The following is a 26762-nucleotide window of genomic DNA, read 5'->3' on the forward strand; positions in this document are numbered from 1 at the left end:
CCTCCACATTTAAAAACATGCATTTACAAAATTTGGCTGCGACAGATTTACACATGACAAGCCGTTTTGCTGAGCTATCATTTGTGGCCAGGTCGATTCTTAAAAACGGCTATAATAGCTCAGTGGACCTTATCTGATAAATAAATAAATAAATGCTTTAGTTTAGAAATATGCTGATAAAATTAATATATATATCCAAGTTAATAATTATAAAATTGCACAGGGCTCAATTTATGAGATACACCAAGGTCTCTTAAACAGGATAATGGTCACCAAAATCGATATAATAATTAGCAAAAAATGGGATTTAGATACGAATTAAAATGTGTCAAACTCAGAGTCGCGACATTCCAATGAGGAAAGCACGCAGATGAGTGTTGCCGTGTGAGCGTTGCGATCATTTACAATTCGTTTGGCGAGGCTGGCTTGTGGTGCATCTTGAATGAGATAAGATCAGAGCCAATTTGTAAGTGGTTTCCTCGTGTACAATAAAACATTACTATAAATAAGGATGGAGCATAATTGTTTCGATTTAAATATTTATTCTCAGATATATTTTACGATTGCAGCAAGGTTGTAGATCATGCGGACATGTATGGCTGTGAGTCTAAGAAATGGGGATACTTTTCTAACACTTGTGTTTAGCTTTCAAATGAGACTAAGACATTTAAATTTCATACTCTATTCATAATAAGTGTTTGTATATTTATCTTTAATCCACCAAGCCTCCACAGAGACTATTAAATGCCTCAATAACCTTAATTTACACATATAACGTTGCAAATTTCACCTTGCCATACGAAATAAAATTTAAAACTCTCACGACGCACAGTGCACACCACCTTATGTCAGAGTATAGCCCTGGAAGTTGATGTCACGCATCTACTTGAAAACTCTGATCAATAGACCCCTTAAATAGACAATGATATGAACACGTACGTTTCATATGCATAAGCAATTCACATGAATATTAGTCATGCGTTCTTGATTTCTGGATTATTCCGAAAAATATGAAAATGGGGCCTAAACACAAGCTTTCGAATTGTCCGAATTTTTTTTTTTCGAATTGGAAGGTTTGACATCACAGGAAATGATGTTACTTATGTTAAGTCACTTTTGGAATGTGCTACTTCTAGCACAAAAAACACGTTTAAGTATTACGTCACTTAGAAAATTGTTCTAAAAAGACTAAAATCTGAACTTTGAAATGTGTTAAGCCGAAATGCATCCATCATATTTTCAAAGCACATCCGTCGTATATACAAAGTGGCTACAATTTGACCTTTCAAGACGGTTAACCAAATTCGACTTAAGCAGTGCCGATGTGCGCTCGGCTAACTCTGAAGAGAGTGGTTGGTGAGTGTGTGCTCCGTGTGTGTGTGTGCTGTGCACAGGCTTTAAATACGAGCTCAATAGCATCCCGACCCCAGCAAGGTTTGGGGGCGACATCATCAACCGGCTGCTCCTTGAAGTGGAATTGCAGACTAAGACTAAGCTACACTTCAAGGTGGGCAGGCAGACGGGCAGGCAGTCTTTCTCACTGCTTAAATGCCTTCACTCGCGAATAAAAAAAATGTCGTTACCATTTGCTTCTGTGCTTAAAGCCACTTGAACGACACGGGTGTGCTGCTTTCCATATCTTTGCAAAGTTCTATTTATTACCGTTCGTATAATTATTTCAGAGTTTTATTGTTGATGTATTATCTAACGCGTGCACAGCATGGTTTACGTATCGATACCCCCACCGAAATAATTACGGAACAAATGATAGAGACCACAGCTTTTTACTTCAAAGCCTCGACACGTCTCTCACCAGTCTAAATACGCTTATTACATATTTTCCCACTCTCCCCTGTTACACATGGAGCGATTGCTTTCACAATAGGCAATCAACTTCGAAGCAGATATCGATATAGTCATGAAAATCAGTGGAGTATCTTCAAATTATTTAGTGCATTCGTATTTTTTTAATTAATCCCAGGGCCCACTTGAGTTGCTTGGAGGTGCTATGCATTCTCTAAAAGTCATGGGTGAACTACCACAAAGCCCAGCGGCACACCCCTATCGATCCCTGCTCAACTCGACTCTTCGTCTCGCAGATCACGGATGCCACGGCATCACGCTTCGAGGTGCCACTGGTGCCACGGTTCACCGGCCAGGCCGCCAGCGACACCCTGTACGGCGTGGAGGTCATCGAGAAGCCGTTCGGCATCCGCGTCATCCGCAAGGCCACCAACATCGTGCTGTGAGTCGCCTCGCCTGGGACCCCACGTGTCACTACCCACCCCTTCCTCCCCCCACTCTGCTCGCTCCACTTGTGGACCGTGCAGTAAGCCACTGTTTCTGTGAATGTTGTAAATTATGTGGGTTTACTCTCCAGCACACCGGTGTGCTGGAGCAGTAACGAATTGGCACGTTTTGTTTACATGACTAACCTTACTAATTGGCTGTGTTGGGTGTTGGTGGATTAAAGGGCACATTTATATTTACACGATGTAACTAATTACAAAGCTACACGAACTATCTCCTGAAGCCATCTCGTGGCTATGGGTGCTTCAAAATAATGTTAACACTTATATGAGACAATCATTCTTAATGGAAAAAAAATTAACCCGTAAAAACAAAGTTTTGCACTCTAAATCCTTTATATGCGTGGCGGCTAGAGTCCTCTCGTCCTCTGGCTTGAGATGGCTGCCACCTATGGGTCAGATGATTGTCTGCCAGCATTAAGCAATTGGTAATTTAAAAAAAAAATTCCTAAACAGTGTAAAATTTTGGAAAAAAAATTTCACGAAAATTAATTGTCATGCACAACGAGTCTGTGTGGAAAATGTCAGCTCGATTGGATCACGGGAAGTGGGTTAAAAAACGACTGAAAGATTTGCACGGTCGTAAGCAAGCAAGCAAGCAAGCACGCAAGCACGTACGTAAGCAAGCAAGCGAACTTAATATAAAGGATTTAAAAAGAACGGATAATGCAGTGTAACATGATAACAAATGTATGTTAACAGCTTCAAAAATCAAAGAGTCTCTACTCATTCGCCATCATTGTCACCACATGCCTGGAATCTTCTCCAGGTGGTCTCCAGAGATGTGCACTTCTATGTAAAGCTTTCGTGACTGCAGGGATTCATCTTCTTGGTTCTTTCGGTAAAGTCACGTAGAAGGGAAGTAATAAAATAATAAAAATAAAACATAATAAAACCAGGTCTGGTCTTCACCTGAGGCCGGCTGCTTGCGTTGTGGCCGAAACGTCGTTAAAATTATTTTTTATTTTTTATTATTTTATTACTTCCCTTCTACGTGACTTTACCGAAAGAACCAAGAAGATGTGCACTTCTATGAAGCCACATCTATCCGTTTTTAGCAACACCAATCTGGACTGACCACCAGAGTAAATTGTCGTCAGATGAACTTCCTGAGACAAGGTGCGTGGAGGATCCCTCATGCAGCAGTGCATAATAAGTACATTATATTTTGATTTAAAGCTTTCGTGACTGCAGGGATTAATATTCTTGGTTCTTTTAGTAAAGTCACGTAGATGATTGTTTGTGTTGCAATCGAAACGTCGTGACAATTTTATTGTTTAATATTTGTATAATTTTATTGTTTCCCTTCTACGTGACTTTACCGATAAAACCTAGAATAAGTACATTATACATGTCTCAGATCTATTTGCTCGTCTTGTTATGATTCAATTGGCGATTGTTAAAATGCTATTGTCGTGATTTCAATGTAATTTTAGCACACCTCTGAGTAGCACAGTTGGCTATGTACGGCATGAAATAAGTTCAACATGCGTACATACATTTGATGATATTTTTTTTTCTTTTTTTTCTCGTTTTTGAACATATCATGAGCATTGTTTCTTGTATTTTTTCCCATCTTGTTTGTAAAGCTTGAGCTGCTCCATCTCAGTCTCTCTATTTAAGGCCTCGGCACAGATTCGTTGTCCTTCTGTTTGTCTTGGTGTGTGTCTCGCTCGGTGTGTCTCTGCATGTGTGTCTGCCTATGTTGTTTCCGTGTCTGTGTTTCATCATTCGTTCTTACCTGATGATGGCTGCTTGTGTTGCAACCGAAACGTCGCATTCTATTATTATTTTATTTGATTTTCTACGTGACTTTACCGAAAGAACCAAAGAGTCATGAATGTAATTTAACCATATAAATAATTGTAAATAATTGATCTCCTATGTTAGTATGCCATGCATGTATCATGAGTGAACACATTGATTTGCTAATCAATGATTAACAGAATGAGTTACAGTGCAATACACGTGTGTCTGTCATGCATTCTGCCATAGTTTGCATTATCATGATGCTTGTTCACCCAGGAAAGCCTCAATGAGTCTCCCGACTCTTTATCGGGAGGGTCCTGCCAAGTTTTCGCAGAAGGGGAGTGATGATCGCTATGTGTATTCCAATTGAGTCGTTTGCAATGCAAAATAGGCAAATTTTGACCATGACGCTGGCACACAATGGCCCACTCTTGCAAATGCTGTCGGGGGATCTTTTCACATCCACTGTGAAGCAGATAGCGCGTAATGTAATTGTGGATATTACACAACGCGGTATTAACCAGGGCGGCTCTTACTGGATTCGAACCATGGACCTGTGCAACAGATTCAGAATTTTTATTTGTTCATACTGGAGAAATCCGATGAGCTATAAAGCTCTTTTTCGCAGTGGCAAATGCGTTAGCGCCAGGCCGCTTCACTGCCCTCCGCCGTTAAGGGGCTTTCGCCAAACTGGCGAACTTTAATGGAAAATCAGCATTTGCACGCAAATGTTGTTTAATTGTCATCATTTAGAAGGAGGGGGGAGCTGACCGTTCAGCCCGCCACTCCTGACACTGCAGGGCCAGCTTTGCCCTTAGTCGCGCAGTAAAATAGTCAGGGACCATCCCGCCCCCTACCCCAGGGTTCTCTGCACCTCCGATTAACACGGTTGGCCACGTACGATGCCAATGGACGGCTGCTTGCGTTGTGACCGAAACGTCGTGAGAATAATTTTTTTTTATTCTACGTGACTTTACCGAAAGAACCAAGAAGATGAATCCCTGCAGTCACGAAAGCTTTAAATGGAAATTTGATGTCAAAGAAGTTCAACATACATACATGCATACAGGGCTAGATCCATCTCCTGCTAACTCTGTGCCATGTCGTTTCTCAAAAACATCAGTGATCGTGACCGCCCTTCCATTTAGCTCAGTCCATGATATTTACACAATTACTTAGCATTAGACACCCATAGTTGCATCAAATTGCTCAAATTGCTTATGCGCTTAATTCGCTGTCTTCCCTAGATTCATGTATCTCTAGTTTTTCCAGTCAAAAGAATGTATTCAGTAAAGACCTGTTGTAAAATCAAAACAGTTCAAACCAAAACACCGGGCGCTTGCGTGCTGAACCCGGTGTCACACTGAAGATTTGGTAATAAATTCGAGATTAAATAGCGACTCTGGCTTCTATAATGCTCTGAAATTCTCTCAATCTCCGGGCTGAGTAGTATCGCTCCATTGATTGCATGTTTAACTTGCTGCCAAGGTTTATGCCTGGGGTTTTTTTTGTCATCCCTCCACCCTGTCTTTATGGAGCTCTGTTTGCTCGACTGAAGCAGATTTTAATCATAAAAGGTGCCCGCTAGACCATAGCCAAAATGTAGTTATTTCCAGAGAGTTTTTGGCTCTGTTTTTAAAGAGGTTATTAATGCCGTTTGTGGCCTTTGCTGTTTTGTTCTCTCCCCGAACACCATCCTGGTATAAGCCTCAGGCTATCCTGTATTTTGATCTGTTTTATTATTGTTATTATTATTGTTAGTGCTTTATTTATTGTTTTTGGTCACATCGTACGCTGTGAATAGTCGATTGCTAAGGGGTGCATTTTCTGAATTGGTATGTGAAACATTGTGTTTGTGCCACATTCGAATTCATAATCAACGTTTTTGGGTTTAGATCGCGTTATTTATAAATGTGTCGTAACCCTCCACCACCCGACACGGCCAATCAGTAAAAAAGTGTCACGTTGACAAAGGACAAATAGTTCACTGCTTTAGCCCACCGGTGTGTTGAAGCGTGAAACCACAACATTTACAATTTGAGTACGACGTTTCGCTGGTAATTTCATCCAGCATCATCGGGCAATTCGCCAGAATGGTGAGGCTCTGCTCTGTCTCCCGTTCTTATATGGAGCAGCAGCAGGGTGACGTCATTATTAACTCAAAAACGTTGATTATGAATAATATTGGTCGCGAAAGCCACATCCGAATACTTACGGTATATGTACTGTATGTAAATTGAAAAAATTAGAGTCTTCGTGCAGTTTAATCTTAATGAACGACCTCCATAGAAGTGAGACAAACCACAACCGCATGATTGTTATCAGGAATTTATTTCGAAAACTTTACAATAAATATTGCAATAGTTACCGATAGCAGCAACCAGACGAGAGAGTGTATTTTAGTATGATACATTTAAAATGTGAAGGCATGTTAGGAAAAAAAATCATTTCTAATATGTATTCAGACAATATACATGCTCATAACAATCCAAAACAGTATTTAAACCAGTGTTTATTATAAATTATGTATGAATACAATAACCTCGAACATCAAAACGTGTACTTTATTATTTTAATCAAATAGACCCACATGTAATTAATATCCACGCTCATAACCCCAAACATTATTTAAGCCTGTGTTTATTATATAATATTTGTGAATTACAATAACCTCTAACATCAATACATGTATGTTATCATTTATATTAAATTAGCTTCACATGGAATTTAAAAAAACGAATTTTAGTATTATTGGTAATAAATATAACATAACGTTGAATATGTGTATTTTCTAGCTTAGTTATCATATCTATATATCCATAATAGAGGTTTTTTGGTTAGATTGCGTAAATATAAATGTGTCATTTAACCCGCCACCACTCGACACAGCCAATTAGTAAAGTGTTTGTCACGGAAACACAACATGCCAATTCGTTCCTAGTACAGCACACCAGTGTGTTGGAGCGTAAACCCACAACATTTACAATTTGAGTACGACATTTTCGCCAGTAACTACGACTAGCATCATCAGGTGACAGACAGAGTTGTGGAGAAATCCTCCTGTTTCGGTCTTAAATAGATGGATAAATGCGAGCCAACCAGGTTCGAAGGCCAGAGGGAGGGGGGCGGGGGTAAATTTATGCATATCAATTACAATGGATATACATTAGCGTTTAGGTTATTCAGAGGGTAATCAACATACAATATACATACACAGCCTATGTGTTCAACTAATATCTATGTATTGACAATCCGGCCAAGGGCCACTTTGGGTAGAGCACACGTTTGGTTCAGGCATGCTGTGGTTCGTGATAGGTAATTTGCATGTAAAAGCAGAGCATTGCCAGGCTGACTCAGCCTGACTCAGGCTGCCATTGCTCTGCGGTTTAATGAATGTGGAATTTCCACCGCCGACTTAGAGACGCCAAAAAAAACAGGTGCTACCCCATTTGCCTGTGTTTTTTGGAGGGATATACTTTGCCTTACAATTTGTTTTGATCAATCCATAATAGCTGTACAATATATATTAGAATCAATTAACTTCGTGCCTTTTCTCCCAGCATAGAAATGTCCATCACAATGTAAAATATATATAATCTATAACCATAACCATACAAAACAAAAGACCTCAATGTCATGATGTTGCATATTTTTTTTATAATTTAGTCATGACCAGTGACTCGAATAATGATAAAACATCAACATCAAGCCGTGTGGGTGGATGGTCGAGACCTATTCTGTATTGCTTTTTTTTTCCTTCAAAAATGTATTTTATCATTACCAACCCCCCCCCCCCACACCCCCCAACTTTCAATTTGAGTCCCAGTGAAATGGAACAGGGCTTTCAGTGTTACTTGTGGATAAAATTGTGAGAGAGGATTTATAAAATTGGATTTCACCTTGTAATGTTTGTGAGCAGAGGCCAAACTGCAACGGCACACGTGGAGCTCGGTGCATGCTATCTTTGTTTGGTCCTTCAGCTGGTATTTTTGTGTTAAGGTTGCCTGGTTGTTCAAGATACCAACAACAAAAAACATGCCTCATCATTATCCATACTTCCATTACCCATGCTTTGGGTGGCTGTGTCTGTTCTCATGTACAATGCTCTGGGCGATCATAAACATTCTTTCGTTTCCCCCATAGCTTCCATATTCCTGTCTCATCTTGCTGAGTCCATTTCTCCTCCACCTCTGTGTTGCTGTGTCGTCTCTCTTCTCCCCATCTGCTCCTCAGCTTTGCATGCTCTGGTTGCCCAATATTAATGGCAGGTATATCTGGCTTGTCGTGTTGTACTGCATAAGCCCTGTGTGGCCTTTGTGGTGGATCAGGGAATAATGCAATGGGCTTATAAGCTGTTCACGCCCGAACTTGCAGAGCATCTACACGGATCTGGGCTTCAAACGCACTCGGAGGTGAACGTGCAAAAATATGCAGAAACACACACTCCTTCACATTATCAATGCATCATAATCCATCACTGTCGGCATCCTCGGTTCTGTAGATGAGTTTGTATGAAAGAAGGTGAGGTGGGGGGGGGGGATGTTGGATTCAAGCTGTTTGTGATCACGTGGCTACTTGCCACTTGAGCAGGTGGCACGGTGTTGGGGCCCAATCTTTTTTTTCCTCTCTAAATTATGACCTCAAATGCCACGAGGGTGAGCCAACTGCCTGTCAATTGGACCTGCACGGGCAGTCAACCTGAATGCGCTTGGAGAAATTGTGTTCTTCCCAGAAGTTGACTCGGCCTTAAATGTGCTGACTAAAATTACTCTCCCCGCGGCGCCATGCCTGCCTTTAGAGGCGCTCACCAAACACAACTCAAATCGGTATAGGGAAAGATGCTGAAATATATGTTTTGTTTTTGACTCTCTTGGCATCCGTGCAACATCAGCAAACATACGACCATGCTACTGGATCTCCAGTCCACTCGTGGGCTGTTTGATGTCAATAACAGGACCTCCATTAGCAATACTTTCCCAAACCTTCTACACCCTTTTTAAAAAAAATTCTTGCCGTGGATTTCACACCTGATGACGATTGCTTGTGTTGCAGTCGAAACGTCGTGAGAATTTGTATTGTTTTATATTTGTATTATTTCCCTTCTACGTGACTTTATCGAAATAACCAAGAATATTCTATACTCAATTATAAGGGTTATTTCTGTTGTTGTTGTTGTACGCCTGAGTGTTACTCGTTTGATGCAAGGATAGCATTGAAATACATTAATGCCGTGTTGTGTATACACGTGTAAACACACTCAAGCCTATGTGCGCAAGTGTCCAATAAGGCACGTGCGTGCATGACAATTTGGGGAACAGTTGTGGGGAGCGGTGGTGTCGTGGTTAGCACGCTGCGCTACGACCACGGCGACCCGAGTTCCATTCCACTCATTGGCTCATATTCGAACCCCTCCCCTGGGCATCCCCCCACCCCGCGCCCCGCCCTATGTCGACTCAGCCTTAACTGAGTACCTGGTGCGATGTGTAACCAGCACTAGGGAGACAAAGGCGGCCGGCTTTCAAAGACGCTCGCTAACAGCTGTTGCCTTAACACTCAGTTGAAGGCTATACGGGGGCAGGTTTTTTTTTCCTTTGTTTGTCCCTGCGTGAGCATTTCTCCTAGACGTCTGGCGTTGCTGAGTACTGTCTAAGCAGGCACGTGTGAGTGCACATTTTGCTGACGAAATGGCTTTGCCAGGCTTTTAATTGGGCGCGGGAAGACTCACGGGTGTGCTCTTGGGACCTGCCTTGCTGCCTTGCAACTGCCATCTTAGCATTTTTTTTTCCTTTTTGTAGCATTTTCTTCCAATTTTTTTTTACTTATACGGTAAAAACTGCTTTTATTTCTTTAGAACTGCTCTTTTGTTTAGTTTGTTGTCGTTCCCCGCACCTCCGATTCGCACGGCTGGTTACGTATGGTGCGAAACGAAGTTCAACATACATATATAATTGCGGTAATATTCATGCTCCACATTTAAAATGCACTGCGTGTAACATCGATGCTCTAAAGAGTGTTGAGAATGAGAGGTGCACGGACGCAAAGTTGTCAGACATATCCGCAATTAACAGAAGTCATTTCACGAATGATATACTTAATGTGCGGCCTGCCACTTCTTGCTGTTCCCAGTTTAATAAGCACCTCTATCCAGCTGTGTCCGTGCCACCTCTCCCTCCGTTCGTCCGTTCTGAGGACACACTTCCACGTGTTGTTTTTGCAACACATCAATTTACAAAATCACCAAAACCATTTTGCTACTAAAACTTACCAAACACCGCACCAACACCGTCAGACCGGAGATGTGTTGACCGGTTGCGCGTGTGCCATATTATTCATCATATTCCTCCTCCGTAAAGAAAAGAGGCTCTCGCAATAAAGGTTTTTGGGTTAGATCGTGTAAGTATAAATGTGTCGTAACCCTCCACCACCCGACACAGCCAGTAAGGTTTGTCATGTCAACAACGCTCCAATTAGTGACTACTTCAGCCCACCTGTGTGTTGGAGAGTAAATCCACGACGCATATGTAGATATGAAACAATCGCTTATATAACGTGCTTAAAATCATCTCTCTGTTACCCAGGAGCAAGCCTGTAAGTTATTTGCAAAAAACCAATAGCCACATGCCACTTATTAATTTAGAAGTTGAAGAGCAGCGGAGATGGTGGAAGCCTTTAATGAAATTCGCGCCGATTTGCTCTTCTCAAAAAGATTCATCTGCAGACTTTAATTCAGGTCAGCGTGGGCAAAAGTGCCCTCATTCAATTCTGTGTTCTATGCAAATTGCCACAAACCAGCACACAGCTTTGAATTATGCTAATAGTTTTTTCTCCACTGTTTAATTAGCCTTAATTATTAATATGCTGTGCCCCATGGCCTCAGACCAATTGCTATGCAGTGCTATTAAAACTTGTATTTTTGTTTGGTGTTTATTTAATTATGCTACAGTACTTAAATATTCATGTGCAGTATTTCTAGATGTGTGTGTATGTATGTGTGCTTATTTACATGCCAAAATTATTGTACAAGACACTAAGAGTCACTATAACCTAACGTTAGACTTATGTCTACTTATCAGTGCACATTTATGGGATGGTGATTATCACGTAGATTATTCAACGCTGTCTCCCAATACAATATATGTAGTCCTAGGTCAGCAGCCAGGCCCCTGTCATTGGAATGTAGATTTTCCACCATGAGCTCAATGCTGTTCGATAAGTGTCACCCCATGCTAGTGTGAATAGGAGAGCCAAAGTGGACTGTTTAATTATTATAAACACCTGGGATGTTTTTTTTTTTTATTATAGGTTAACGCAGACCTTGCAGGGAATTGCGTTCATGTTATCACTGAACTCTGGACAGGCTCCGTGGTCAGCACAGTGACAATGTGTTCACTAAAGCTCCACGTCGCGAGTGTGGTTTTCAGAGAACATCCAGAATAAAATAAACATTATTTTCCTTACACAGTTTTTTCAATTTTTTACATTTTTTGCATGCAGAGCATGTAGCACACTCAGAACGCCACTTGCGGTGTTGAAACGAGAAGAGAATAGTGCATGCAGTAGCGATTTAGGAATTAACTTTTGGAATACCTGCTGACACGAAGTAGATCTATTCTTACTCGTTGAGAAATATTTTCAGGAGCTAAATGCCAATGTCGAGGTCTGCGAGCCACGAAATGGCTTTAGCAGAGAGAGAGAGAGCGTAGTTTTTAATGTTTCTCCTTCGTTTAAGGAGCGCAGACCACAGCGGGTTTACGATACGGTCCATAGTTTGGGTTGCAGGGTCACAATCGCACTGCTGTGGCTTGTTCTTCATTATCTATTCATGAAGGGGATTTGTGTATCGGCCTGTTGATGTTCTGATGTGGTTGACGGTTACACCCAGTATCTTCGAGGAATGTCAAAGCCAGGAGGTTGCTATATTTAGATCTCGAATGAGATGTTTATTCTGGACGTACAATATCGTAGTCCGTGTATATTTTGGGGTTCAACAGTGGCGCTGCTTCCTTATGAACCCGACCACCAGAGTTCAATTCCTGGCCATGGCTAAATATCAGTGGCGATTGAAGTTTGAATCGGTCGTGGCACCCACCTTCACCAATACGGTGACTGGCATGGTGGATGGAGTATGCTCAAACATTCCCCATGACCGACACGGGGGTTTCGAAACGCTTTTCATCCAGCAGTGGATATGAGAAAGGAATGAAACTTGTCAATTGTTGTGACGTGCATTTGTGATGCTCGTGGCAAAGTCAACTTCACTCCACAACCCTCGCGACGCCACGCAGTTTATTCCTTTTCACTCTAATCTCTCTACGATAACGATCAATGTTATTCACACCTCTGGCACTTTTAATGAAGAATTCTGATGATTCGAATGACGGTGTTTACCCTCATCCATACGGTATAATCAACCGGCATTATTGTGGGACACAACTACGAAACTAGTTTTTGTTAATTTTACTAGGTAAGGCCAACTGAGTTCCATAGTTATTTTTCAGAAGCGACCTGACCATAAATGATAGCTCAATTAAGTGGCTTATCACATGGAAATTTGCAAGCCAAATACCTTAAACGCATGTTTCTAAATGTGGAGGGAAAAAGCGGAGGACCTGGAGAAAAATTACATGCGACCACGGGGAGAACATGCAAACTCTAAATATACAGGCGTCAGAGTCGGTATCGAACCCACGACTTCCTACATATCTGGTGAGGTAGGAAACAGTCTAGTTTAGTATATATGTGCGTGTGTGTTTAACTTATTTCGCACCGTACATAGCCAACCGTGCTAATCGGAGGTGCGGCGGAAGACTACAAACTAAAGACAAAAGCGGTTCTAAAGAAATGCGTTTTCAATATAGATGTAAAAGTTCATATCAGAAAGAATAGCTTTCCATACAGCCGCAGAAACGCATCTGAAAGTGCGTGATGCAGTGCCCGTCTTTGTTCGATGACTAGCCCAAAAACCGCTGCGAGGATGACCGGAAAAGTTTTAGTTTATACCTACAGAAAAAAAAAAATCTCTAAAGAGGAATAATTACCTCCCAGACTACGTGCGTTTTTTTTTTCTTTATTCCAAATTCGTTTGGCGCAGGAATAGGAATTGTGGGTAAATATGGCTGCGGATAAGAGGCACTTCACTGCAACTTGGACATCTGTCGCGCTCGTAGCTCGTGTGTGCCTCTCTGCGCGGCGGCGGTGTACACGCACATTCGTCTGTGTGGGTGTCAATTAAACGGTGTTGCGCGCCTGCAGGTGCGTGTCTGTTTAATGGCACATTACACACAGTCGGTATTCCCTGTGCATTAAGAGTGAGCAGAGCGAGAAATTAAAAAACCTGCACATTTGACGGCCGATTACTCGAAAATTACTCGAGATAAAAACGGCAAAAAAGCGGCTCAATCTCTCCAACGCAGCGAGCGCTTCAAATGTGAATAGTTTAAACCAATACATTATGCGTATGGTGCCTGATAATCGGAACAATAACGTGAATTGGATTAAGTGTGTGCGGTTGTCAATTTGTATGCATCAGTATCACCATCTGTTATCTGTCCACTGTCTGAGAAAGCCACCTGATACATTATGGTCGAATTCGTATGACCACAACAAGCCACATTAGTCTACGTCTGGATTTCAAACATTTCTTATTTGTCGCGCACGTAATAAATCAAGCACGAGGCCAGAACATTTTTGACTGACTTTAAAAATCCTTCGGGACACTAGGACACCGAGACAGCCTTTCTGAAATTGTGACTATCCCGGCCAAAATAGCAAATTTGGCAGCCTAACCGATTCGGCCATCCCTCTCACATCTGACCAGAATATCACCACGGAGGGAGCCATGAACGCGTGCGCACACAGTGCACACGGCAGAAAACCCCACCCTCTCACTCAATCTCACTTACCGTAACTCATTATGCCGCTGTGCCATGCCTATGGGTCAATCATGATTTAACCACGTCCTCACCATGGTTTCGCTGAGAAGCCAGGGGTAATTTGTGCAGGGTTGATTTTTGGATGGGGGTGGGGGTCTCCGTGTAGCTTAGAGCCTCTTAAGGCAAGTGCTGATGGCAGACCAGGGGTGCCGCCTTGGGGGTAATGATGGGTGACAGGGGGAGACAGGCACTGTCAGGCACAGCTATGAAGGTGACATAAAAAAAAATCTGAGATAATTCATGGCCATATCTGGCCATGAGTGGCAAACAATTGGGGCATCCTGTGACATGTATGGGGGGGGGGGGTCTTTAAAAACATTAAAAAGTGCAGGTGGCTGCGGTGGCTAAGTCATATTTGGGCAGCCACCAGTAATTGATATTTTCCAAAAATAGGGTGACAGGAATACAGGCACAGACATGCATGGATACATTGTTAACCTGAGATTTCCCGATGACCTTTTCAATATAATGGCCAATGGAGTTACTTGCTGGAAATTATACAACGTAAAGGAAAAAGAAAGACGACATATTCTTAGGTTTTTTCGGTAAAAAACCTAAGAATATGAATCTCTGCAGTCACGAAAGCTTCAAATCTAGAAAGACGACATAATTGGGTACAAGACACATTTGAGCAAGAACGTTTGACCCGCAACAAGTTCGATAAACAATTTGACATAACAGTATGAGAAACAGAACTAATAAAACACATTAGGGTATTTTTACCGAGGACAGTTATTAAAGGTGGACAAGAGAAGGTGGGAGTGCTCTGGGCAAATGAACTTCATAGTGAAAGAGCAACGTACCGATATTCTCAACAACAACAACAACAACCATTTAATTGGTGTACATCACCTGTCGTGACGCAAATCAAAAGCGCGTGGGCATTGACGAAATAAGATGTCTCTTGACGCGCCATTAGAGGAGGAGACCGAGGTGCACAGACTCGCAATGCACGTGTCGCAGACGGTCAAACAGCGCGCGCGCTATCGAAGAGCATATTTATTGGCCACCCTGGGTGTGTCCAATTCAAACGACCGGGAGACCAAAAACATAAAAAAGCGGGTTGCTCTCACCGGGGGGACTCAATTATCCACGGCGGCGTAGCGTGGCTGATGGATGACAAACGGATCGAGGCGCATTGCCTGCCACCCTCCCTCCGTATGCACAACTCGCGCTCTTGCCACCGTTGGGGACGGAGGTCATCCATCGCTTAAGTCTCCAGGTGCCGCAGCATTAATGGTTTTACAAGCGGGGCCGTTTGCCTCTTTTATCCCCCCCTCCCTCGTGATACATGAATAGACGCACGCACGCACAACAATCTCCCGTGTAGCCTGAGCATACTGTTGAGGGCAAGTGCTGTTAGCGAGCACCTATGAAGGCCCGAACGGCACACGATGGGTGGCCAGCACCACGCCCGACCGCCTTTGTCTCCCTAGAGGCGGGTGTTTACACACCGCACCAGATACTCATTTGAGGTTGGAAGATGCAAATAATCGCCATCGGTGTTGGCCGTGAGCGGGAATCGATCTCGGGTCGCTGGGTTCGTAGCGCAGCGTGCTAACCGCTACACTACCGCTCCCCACGCACACGTATACACACATGCATACACACGTGCATACACACGTGCATACACACATGCATACACACGTGCATACACACGTGCATACACACGTGCATACACACGTGCATACACACGTGCATACACACGTGCATACACACGTGCGCGCAAGTTTAAAGAAGGACTCCGACGCTTGCTTTCGAGCAGTGGTTCATAACCTGGGGTGCACGCACCCCCCTGGGGGTACGAGGTGCCCCTTTTTAGGCGCGCGAGACGTGGCCAGATTTGTTTAGAAGGTAAAACTAAAAGGATCGAAAACACAAATTAAGCACGGGCTTGTGTTGCGATCTTAACGTCGTGATATTTTTTTATTATTTTTCTATCTACGTGGCTTTACCGAAAGACCCAAAGAATATGTATTCCTGCAGTCACGAAAGCTTTAAGTCAAGATTTAAGTACAACCGTTTTGTTTCATCAAATCCTATGTATTTATTGACATTCTACGTGTTTTTTTTACGATTGAGAACCAAAACAATGGGTCGCAAGGCTTGCAGAAAAGGTTAATGAACCTTAACCTTTAGAGCAACGGCTCCGAGTTCATGGCGAGGCTGCTCACGTCCAAGCGCAACGGGCCGGTGGTGGTGGTGGTTCTATGCCGCACGCACGCACGAACGTGCGCTGGGAAAACTACGCCCGCGAGCGATGCATATTGATCAGGCTGATCTATTCGGCTGCGCGCGCCACTTGTTAACATGGCAGAAAGCTGCCCGAGCAAAAGGCATGCGCTCGTGAACGACGGCCGGGCGGTAATGAATTTGCGCGCGGCGTTCAACGTCACTCCCGTCACGTTGAACGCTGCTGGCAAATATTGTGTGCGCGCGCAGCCAATAGGATTCGTGTTGTGGCACGCGAATTAGGATTTGTTGACGTGCAGGCAATATGATGTGCGTATGTGTGCGGCCAATAGGAATCTCGTGGTGGCAGGAAATAGGATGTGTGTATGTGCAGGCGATAGGAATTTGCGTATATGCATCCAATAGGTATTGCGTGCTGGCAGGCATACGAATTTATGTATGTGCAGCCAATAGGAATCTCGTGGTGGCAGGAAATAAGATATGTGTATGAGCATGCAATATGATTTACGCATTTGCAGCCAATAAGAATCGTGTTGTAGCAGGATATAGTATTTGTCTGTGAGCATGCAATAAGATTTGCGAATTTGCAGCCAATAGGAATTGTGTGGTGGCAGGCAATAGGATTTGTGTATGTTCGGACGCATGGTTGGAATTAAATAACAACAGACAGAAGTGGTGCATGTGGATCAGAGTAGTTAATTTGGAAGATGCAATTTACCGTGTATAGGTAAAGGTGGAGCCCTGAAATGTTTAGCTCATGCCAATGCTGGCAGAAAGGCCCTCTCCACAGAGAGAGCTCTCGAGCTCTCCAACGAGGGAGCTCTAGAGCGCTTTAGAGAGTCCCTCTAGAGGTTATTTGTTGCTGACTCTTCCCACCCGTCCAAACATATTGGTAGATGTGGGAGTATTCACAATGAAAAAAAACCAATACACTTTAAAAACTATATTTATTTTACCAGGTAAGGCCCATTAAGCCATACAGCTATTTCCAGAAGCGACCTCGCCACAAATAATAGCTCAACGAAGTGGCTTATATGGACATTTCTCGCAGCCAAATACTTTAAACACATGTTTCTAATGCGGAGGGAAAAACGGAAGACCTGGAGAAAAATCTACGCGACCCCGGATAGAGAGACATGAAAACTCCAAATATACTTCTAGATTTGAAGCTTTCGTGACTGCAAGGATTAATATCCTTAGGTTTTTTTCGGTAAAGTCACGTAGGTAAAAAATTTAAATTAAAATGTATAAAAGTAAAATAAAAATCACGACGTTTCGGAGGCAAATATACGGCAGGCATCAGGGTCGGCATCAAATCCATGACCTCCTGTATACCAGACGAGGTAGTTAACACCGTGGCAAGATGTTAACCATCACACGTGATCTGCTGATCGCCTAATTGTGGCATAATCGTACTGCTGGCTGGACAGATAGCGTGGGATGTAAGCAACTTAAACCATAATTGAAACGCCATCCCTTAATTTTTCATTAAATTATCGACAAAGACACCTGCAACCAAAACCACGTAAAATGACACGTCCAGCATAGAAAAGGGCATTTACACCAACAATAAACCCATTGTTTATGAAATCAACATCTCACGCGGAGGGACAGAGAGAGACACGAGAAGGGTTAAAACACGTCGAGCATAAGATAAATCATAGAACATCAAAACATTTCACTCTATTAAAATAAAATAATGGCAGGACTGTATTCATTTACTACCCAGTTTTCATATTTATTTTGAACTGCCACTCATTTAAATATATGAGGTTTATTGTAATGAAAAACGTCGATATTTCACGACCCAAAAAACATTCGGTTGTTGTTCATACTTTTTTAATATGTGGTGCAAGCAAATTTCACTCTGCCTCGTAAGTCCAATATAATGGAAGAGAATTAGGCCTGCAGGGCAAAACGTAGCTATGATGATATCATTTGTAAAGAACCCCATCTCCACACAGTCAGGGTTGATTCATTAGCCCAACAATCAGCCGTAACCAAACCCTCAATTTGTTACCCTGCCTGAAAGTAGCTGCCAGTGGATTGACTTGAGAAGTCCAAAAAACTAAAACAATTTGATATGCCTACTGTGTGCGTTCGTCTGTGTGTACGTGTGTGTGTGTGTGTACGCACACGTGGAGTGGCTAGCGCTACGCTGCGCTACGAACCCAGACGCGCGAGTTCGATTCCCGCTCACGCCGAACACGAGTGATGTTTATCTGACCCGGTCCTGGGCCTCCCCTCCGTCGACTCTTGCTTGAAAGTAGTACTTAGTGCGGTGTGTAAACATCACCACTAGGGAGACAAAGGCGGACGAGCGTGGTGCTGGTCACCCACCCCCTCGTGTTCCGTTCCGGTCTTCATAGGTGCTTGCTAATAGCTCTTTCCCCTACAGTCTGTTAAGGCTATACGGGGGATCTTTGACTTTATGTGCACATGTGCATACCAACGTATTTGTGGCATTTTTAACTTGTTTGAATGTGTACCTGTGTGTGTTAACGTGTTGCACTACAAACCCGGCGAGCCGAGTTCGATTCCCGCTCACAGCCAACACCAGTGACGGCTATCTGAACCTGTCCTGGGCCTCCCCTAGGTCGACTCAGCCTTAAATGCGCACCTTGTGCGGTGGAGAGAGTCAAAGACGGTGGGGTGTGATGTTAATCACCCACGCCCTCGTGTGCCATGTCGACCTTAATAGGTGCTCTCTAACGGCATTTGCCCCAAACAGTCCGTTGGATCCTATACAGGTGAACATTGTCTTTGTATGTGACAGAGAGCAAGTGTGTGTCTGGTGCAGTGCTTCTTAACCTGGGGTGCACGCATCCCCTGGGGGTGCGAGATGCCCTTTCTGGGCGTGCGAGACGTGGCCAGATTTTTTTTTCGAAGGCAAATAATCAAAAATACACGTTGAACACGGGCACGTAAGTCTAACTATTTCATGAAAAAAATACGATTCAAATCCAAAAGAGTGGTCTAGTGTGTGTTCGTAATTTATATATTTTTTAAAGAGACATTCTAGATTTGAAGCTTTCGTGACTGCAAGGATTCATATTCTTAGGTTTTTTCGGTAAAGTCACGTAGGTAAAACATTAAAATTAATAAAAGTAAAATAAAATAATAATCACAGCCCGACAGCTGTATCAGCTGTCGGGCTGACGGTTCCACCTGAAGACGGAAGCTTGTGTTGCCTCCGAAACGTCGTGATTTTTATTTTATTTTACTTTTATTAATTTTAATGTTTTACCTACGTGACTTTACCAAAAAAAACCTAAGAATATTTAAAGAGACAGATTGTGCGTGCGTTTGTGATTCAGCGTGCCTGCAATTTGCGAGCGTGCGTAATCTCGGTCCCCCGTATTGTTGACACGACGATGACGACGACGATGATGTCGACGACGATGATGGAGAATCACGATGCAGATGGGCTGCCGTCTAGAAACGGCGAAAGTCTCCGACTTGGGGGGGGGGTGGGAAATTAAAATCGTTTAGGGGGGCGGTGCCGTCGTGAAATGGATGTGGTGCTTTTCTGCCATGGAGGGAATCTGGCGATGTAAGATTCACAGATTGTAGGAGGAGGAGGAGGAGGGGAGAGGAGGAATCACAGAATGTGGGAGGAGAAGGAGGGTGTATCCTGGAGGGGGAGGAGGGTTGAGCGTGCAGCGCATGATTAGGATTCCTTCCCCCTGGCACCGCGGTTTGAAACACAAACCCCATTGACAGTGAGAAGCGGTGCGTGACATTCACGCCACACCCTGCGTGCCAGAAAGCCCATGTGCTCTGCGCCGTCCGTCATGCATGTGCGGCTCCGCATGTTAGCGCCCTGTGATGGAGTGGAGGGGGGGGGGGGGGTTATGCGCAAGGTAAGATGTGAAAAAAAAAACGCCCGGTCTAATTCAAATGCTGTACTACCGACGAGGGATGAGTAAGGATTAAAATATTAAAAAATAAAGTCAGGATTTTCGGATTTTCAGGGCAATTTCGGATCGCTTTTCTGATCTTGGAATATTTATTTGATTATTAAATGTGTTTCCGTGATAACATTTAGACTTGGCTCACCCAATGTCGCGGGACACTGGGTGGGTGACACCGCTTTTGGCAGGACAAGCAATGCCAAGGATGCGATCGCAGTGTCGCCGCTTCACGTGAAATCACCATTTTTCGGATAAATACAACAGCATATTTGTGTTTTCAGTTTGGATCATTCAAAATTCAAAATTGTTCTCTCCAAAAAAAATCGGGAGCACGTCTCTGCTGTCCGCATATTGTGTACACACGTTGCCCACGCACGATCAACAAACACTCACTGTTCACGTGTGTGCGCATGGAATCAAGTCCAATCTACGGAGATGCAGTAGGTTCCAAGTATGCGCAGGGAATATGATTCGTGCAGGGAACAGGACCCTTGACAACGAATTTCTTTAGAAGTGTTTTTTGTGTTTAGTTCGTCGTCTTTCCCCCGCACCTCGGATTTGCACGGTTGGCTGCGTACGGTGCGAAAGAATTTCAACATACGACCCATTTGTATGCAGGCAATAGGATTCGTATTGTTCGTTGCATTGTTCTCCGTTAGCTTATTAAGCAGTCCCTGCAAACTTTAAACGCACTATTCACGACTATGACCGAGAGGGACATCGACTGGCAGAGATGGCGCAATGAAATCAGTTAATTTGCAGGAGCTTGGCAGCCTGTTGCATCGCAAGACATTGACACGTGGAAAAATCAGCTCATCCAGAGGTGGTGGTGGTGATGACGACGATGACGATCAGTGCATGCAGGCGCTAGGACAGATACTACAATCGGGGTCGGCTGAGAGACCAGAATGTTCCCTTAGAATTCATTACGTAATCGAGTGGTGCTGTGTGTGCGTGTGTAAGCAGTGGGGAGCGGTGACGCAATGGTTAGCGCACTTCACTACGAACCCGGCGACCCGAGTTTGATTCCCAATTATGGCCAACATCAGTGACTATTATCTGAACGGGTCATGGGCATCCCCAAGGTCGACTCAGCCTCATGGGGAGACAAAGGCAACCGGGCGTGGTGCTGGTCACCCCCCCCCCCCCTCGTGTGTCGTTCCGGTCTTCATAGGTGCTTACTAATAGCACTTTCCCTAACAGTCTGTTAAAGGTTATTGGGTGGGATCTTTGTCTTTGTATAAGCAGGGGAGCGTGTGTGGAGATGCGTCCAGGATCTTCAATCTGCCGCTCCCCCGTGAATGCTACGTGGGCATGTGCACGGAAGAACTTGCAGATTATTTTGCCAACACATGTAACCACTGCTCGGAGTGCTATTATGTACCCATTTATTTTCAATCTCCGGCCATGCGTATCGTTGCAATTACAGTAATTTAAATGTATGTATATTGTCTAAATGCTCATGAAATGGAGCACCTCAAAAGATTTTATCATCTTATTTTAATTTATAGAGCGCCTTGACGAAGGCGCTGAACAGAGAATTAACTATTTGTAATTCAAAATTGTGTGATGAGATGAGGAGTTGATGTGAAGGTTGATAGCAGATGAATATGATGATGATGATGCGTGGAATAAACGATGATGAGAGTGACAATGCGTGGTTAATGTTGAGTGCGTATGATGGATGGGTAGGGAAGTTGGGAAGAGGGATGTGTCTATGTGTGTATGCTGAACTTCTTTCGCACCATACATAGCCAACCGTGCTAATCGGAGGTGCGGGAAATCGGAGATGTGGATGGAGTTAATGATGGGGAAGAGAGGAGGAAGGGTAATATGGTAAGCAAGGGGAAATAAGTTAATTTTAAGGGCAGAACGAAAACTAGAGAGTGAGGTTGATTATTATGTGACATGTAGGGGCAGCTTGTTTAGAAGAACTTGAGAGATGTGTGAGTGGTGGTTTTCCAAAAGTGTCAGAATTAATCATAGGCGTGATAATTAGATTTGATATAAAATGTTGATAATATATGCAGTTCTCTAGATGCTATACAGGAACAATAATGTACATCAAAGAATGCAACATGTGGAATTCCCTAACCCAAAGACAATGATGATCCGTACTCTTTGGTTCTTTAGGTAAAGTCACGTAGTTAGAAATAAAACTTAAACAAATCACGACGTTTCGATCGCAACACAAGCGGTCGTCATCAGGCAAATGATCCGCAATTTTCATTGGGTTATGCCACATTGTAGTTTTATGCCAAAATGTATAAAATTATGCAGAGAAAAAATCAAATATCAGAGACCCACCACAGTGACCAGGCAGGTGCAAGAGTCAAATTAAATCGGGTTAAAATTGGATAAAATATATCCAGTACACACCATCCGGGTTTACCCTTGACCGACAATCTGAAAATGGGTTCGATATGTGCGGAGCAGGAGGAAGATACGACCGTGGTTGGGTGTGAATGGGCATCGAGCAAACTCACACTACCTGTGATTCGCTTAATTGTGACGCTTCGGCGATTATATTCACGAATCGATGATTTATTTCACTCTTGTTTTATGCACTGTCTGGACCATCTCATTTGTACCGTCTCATCCATACCATCCTATTTTTTAATTCGCTTGCTTGCTTGCTTGCGTGCTTGCTTGCTTACGACCGTGCAAATCTTTCGGTCGTTTTTTAACCCACTTCCTGTGATCCAATCGAGCTGACATTTTGCACACAGACTCGTTGTGCGTGACAATTAATTTTCGTGAATTTTTTTTCCAAAATTTTACACAGTTTAGGGATTTTTTTAAAATATTTAATTACCAATTGCTTAATGCTGGCAGACAATCATCTGACCAATAGGTGGCAGCCATCTCAAGCTATAGGACGAGAGGACTCTAGCCGCCACACATATAAAGGATTTAGAGTGAAAAACTTTGTTTTTACGGGTTAAATTTTTTAATGTCTGAATATGCCGTCAGGTTAAAGTTGCGTCTGCTAATGGCTCATCTGCAGTGTCGTTATATCGTTTTTTTGTTCTTACAATTCACCAAGGTGGAAAAACAATGCATCACACTTTGAATAGATATCCAAATATTCTTAGGTGTATCATTCGACACCCGTATCGAGAGCATAACAATTCATTTTAATTGCTGCTACATGCCTCGGATGCCTGTGAACATACACACTACATCCCTATATGCAACGGCAGCCTGTATAGCTCTTCACTGACGTGTGAAGCAATTATGAGGCTAAACTGAGGACCCGTCATTCCAAGCGTGTGTGACCAATGTGGTATGGTGAGGCACAGTGCTGAAGGTGGTTGGCACACCGCAATAAAACCAGTCACCCGGGTTTGACTGCTGTCCGTGGACGAAGAATAGCAAGGGCTGGTGCCTCATCCTGGCATAGCCCTCCACCAGCTCATTTCATAAATGAGAATCGAGTGCTGTGTGAAACCATTGCCATGTATAGCACCTTATGTACGAGGCCAGCCCTACTTAGTGCTCACAAACAGCACCTTTGCTAGAGTCTATAACACAAACAGATGGATCCTTCTTCTTGGTTCTTTCGGTAAATTCACGTAAAAGGGAAATAATAAAATAATAAAAATTAAACGTAAAATAATTCTCACGACGTTTCGGCCACAACACAAGCAGCCGTTGTGGCCGAAACGTCGTGAGAATTATTTTATTATGTTTTATTTTTATTATTTTATTATTTCCCTTCTACGTGACTTTACCGAAAGAACCAAGAAGATGAATCCCTGCAGTCACGAAAGCTTTAAACGGAAGGATCCTTGTTTTTGTTTGTGTTTGTATGTGTGTGTGGGGAGCAGTGGTGCAGTGTCCGGTGCATTCCGTAATGAACCCGAAGGCTCGAGGATCATTCTCACCCATGGCTAACGACAATTGCAAGTGGCATCAAAACTCCCCTGGATTAACGCAGTGTTAAACGAGCACCTGGTGTAGTGTGGGAACATTAGCTTAGCAATGGGGACACAAAGGTGGTAGGTCAGGCACGGTCGTGTCCACTCCACTCCCTTGTGCATTGCATCAGCCAGCACAACAATGACCTGAGTATTGTCTAACGTGTGTATGAGCATTTACTTATTCCAGTAATCTCAGACATTCAACTCATGCATGGCACCTGGGTCTGTCCCGTGACCGCCTCTGTCAGCGAGCCGTCAACACTTCCCGTGGCCTCAACGTTCACGTGGCCTGGCACAGGCACCCTGGTGACGTCACCGCCAATTTGTGGCGAATGGCGGCTGTTGTTGTTGCTGTTGTTTACCTCTTAAACCGACATAGCATGTTGTTGTTCTCTTTCTTGTGCACGCGCAGGTTTGACAGCTCTGTGAACCCCATGCGGTTTTCCGACCAGTTCCTGCAAATATCGACCATTCTGCCCAGCCCTTCGATCTACGGCTTGGGCGAGCATGTCCACCAGAACTACCGGCACAGCACGCAATGGAAGACGTGGCCCATGTTCACCCGCGACGCATTTCCAAACGGGGTCAGTGCTGCCGCCCTCTCATCCCTGGAAACAGTTTTGATTCTTGCGCAACTGTCGATCTCAAGAGACGTTCGAATATGCATTGACCAATGGGGTTCATGCACCCCGATCACGTAACCGTGGTACAAGCCAATCACTTGAATTGGCGCCACGGTGGCAAGGTGTTAACTACCTCGCCTGGTATACAGGAGATCGTGGGTTCGATCCCAACTATGACGCCTGCTGTATATTTGGAGTTTGCATGTCTCTCTCCCCGTGGTCACGTGGATTTTTCTCCAGGTCCTCCGGTTTTTCCCCTACACATTTATAAAATCAACGTGCGTTAAGAGTTTTCGGCTGCTATGAATCTCCACAGGAAAAGCCACTTCGTTGAGATATCAATTGTAACCAGGTCGCTGAAAAACATAGCTGTATAGTTTAGTGGGCCTTACCTGGTAAAATACAAATAGCATAGTTTTAATAGTATTAATTTAACTTAATGGTACATCGCATATGCACCCCAAACTAATTCACTGCCCCATACCCAGTGCAAGTATTCGTGCACGGGTATAACTTTCATAATAGAGGTTTTTTAGGTTAGATAACACACTTATAAATGTGTGGTTAGACCCACCACCACCCTGACACAGCCAATAAGTAAGGTTTGTCACGTAAACAAACATGCCAAAGAGTTATCCGTTCAGCACACCTGTGTTTTGGAGTTTAAACCCACAACATTTACAATTCAAATTTTCTGAAAGAGAACTGATTTGGTGGTGAATCTTATCGATCCCTACCGACGTTGGGCAGCCACATTCCAGGAGGAAAGTGATAATTTTAAACATGAGTATAGAGTATGAAAAATAATAATAAGTTTTACCCTCTCTGGCAAAAAAGGTCCCATGATATGGCTGCTCACGCCGAGATATGAATGCTCCGATACGTGCATTGTTCTTGTAGTTTTCACCTTTTGGCGTTCTCAGGTCCAACACTGGTGAGACTAGGCCATAAAGAAGTGTGTCTCGGGTGTAGGTCAATCAGTTTCAAAGACAATGCATATATTAACGGAGCATGTTTGTGTGCATGTTCACTACAAGTACGTGCCGTTGATGCAGACTTGATTCCTTGTTGTTTGAAGATCTTAACGCCTATTTTTATTTTTCATACTTTAATAATGTAAAAGAAGATCCCATGTTATGAGTGTATAGCATACATTTTTCGGGACGGGGAGCAAAGCCATATATCCTCTGCCCTATCCACAGTCGGTATGGCCAACCCCATAGATTTTCAACATGGTCCCCCATTCTCACTTACTACCACCAACTTTAAAATAATTCCCAAACAGTTGCTCTGACTCTTTGACTCGACGTGATTAACAACCACCACTTTAGAACTAAATAATATATACGATACTTCGTATACTGTCAGAGTGGAGACAAAGCATAGATTTTAACTTCACTTTGAAGTTGTGAACTTGTGTTTTGGGAATTGTACAATTTTTGGAGAAAGCACAACATTGAGGTGGACGGATAACTCAGATGTTAGAGTTCTGATCTTGCTGGCACTGCTGAGATTCTGAGTTAAATCCAGGCAGCTGCCTATGATTTAAGTGTCGGGAGCTGATGGTTTAAACCTGGTCACCAATGAGTACACAAATACCATCACTTTAAATTCGTTTCTGCATTTAATGTGTGTAAATCCCAACTCTGCGAGTCTCAGTGGCAGAGTGGGGGCTGAGATCGTGCTGTTCCTGTGCTTAATTTAAAATTTTTACCTACGTGACTTTACCGAAAAAACCTAAGAATATGAATCCTTGCAGTCACAAAAGCTTCAAATCTAGAATTAATGTCCCTGTACTGTTTATGTGGACGAGAGATCACTCGTGGGGATCTACGAGACAGCTCTGTGATATCCACTTCTGCGGGCCTGATTTTCTCACGCGAAGATCTGCACTGCTGCGTGAAAGATCCGAATAGGATCATTAATCTCGTAACATGAGTCCGATGGCACGATCGGGATGCAATTGGTGAAACATTTCAAAGGAGGTATACAGTAGAACCTCGGAGATCGAACGCACCAGAACTCGAACAAATTGGTTTTCGGACGACATTTCCGAACATTTTTTGCCCTGGAAACCGAACGAAATTCGGAGGTCGAATGGGCAATCGCGATTTGAAAG

At 43.4% G+C, this 26762-nt stretch overlaps 1 protein-coding gene across 2 annotated transcripts in view; it reads left to right on the plus strand.

Moving 5' to 3' along the window:
- LOC133357558 (sucrase-isomaltase, intestinal-like) overlaps positions 1–26762 on the plus strand; it is a 341356-nt gene that overhangs the window by 44643 nt on the left and 269951 nt on the right. For both annotated transcript variants that reach the window (XM_061575541.1, XM_061575542.1), the window contains exons 5-7: positions 1395–1507; positions 2100–2245; positions 24433–24604. In XM_061575541.1, coding sequence (XP_061431525.1) covers positions 1395–1507; positions 2100–2245; positions 24433–24604 — 431 coding nt within the window. The remainder of the gene's footprint in view (positions 1–1394; positions 1508–2099; positions 2246–24432; positions 24605–26762) is intronic.

This window comes from Lethenteron reissneri, chromosome 58, assembly GCF_015708825.2.
Source record: "Lethenteron reissneri isolate LAM-NWPU_2019-01 chromosome 58, ASM1570882v1, whole genome shotgun sequence".
NCBI lineage: Eukaryota > Metazoa > Chordata > Hyperoartia > Petromyzontiformes > Petromyzontidae > Lethenteron > Lethenteron reissneri.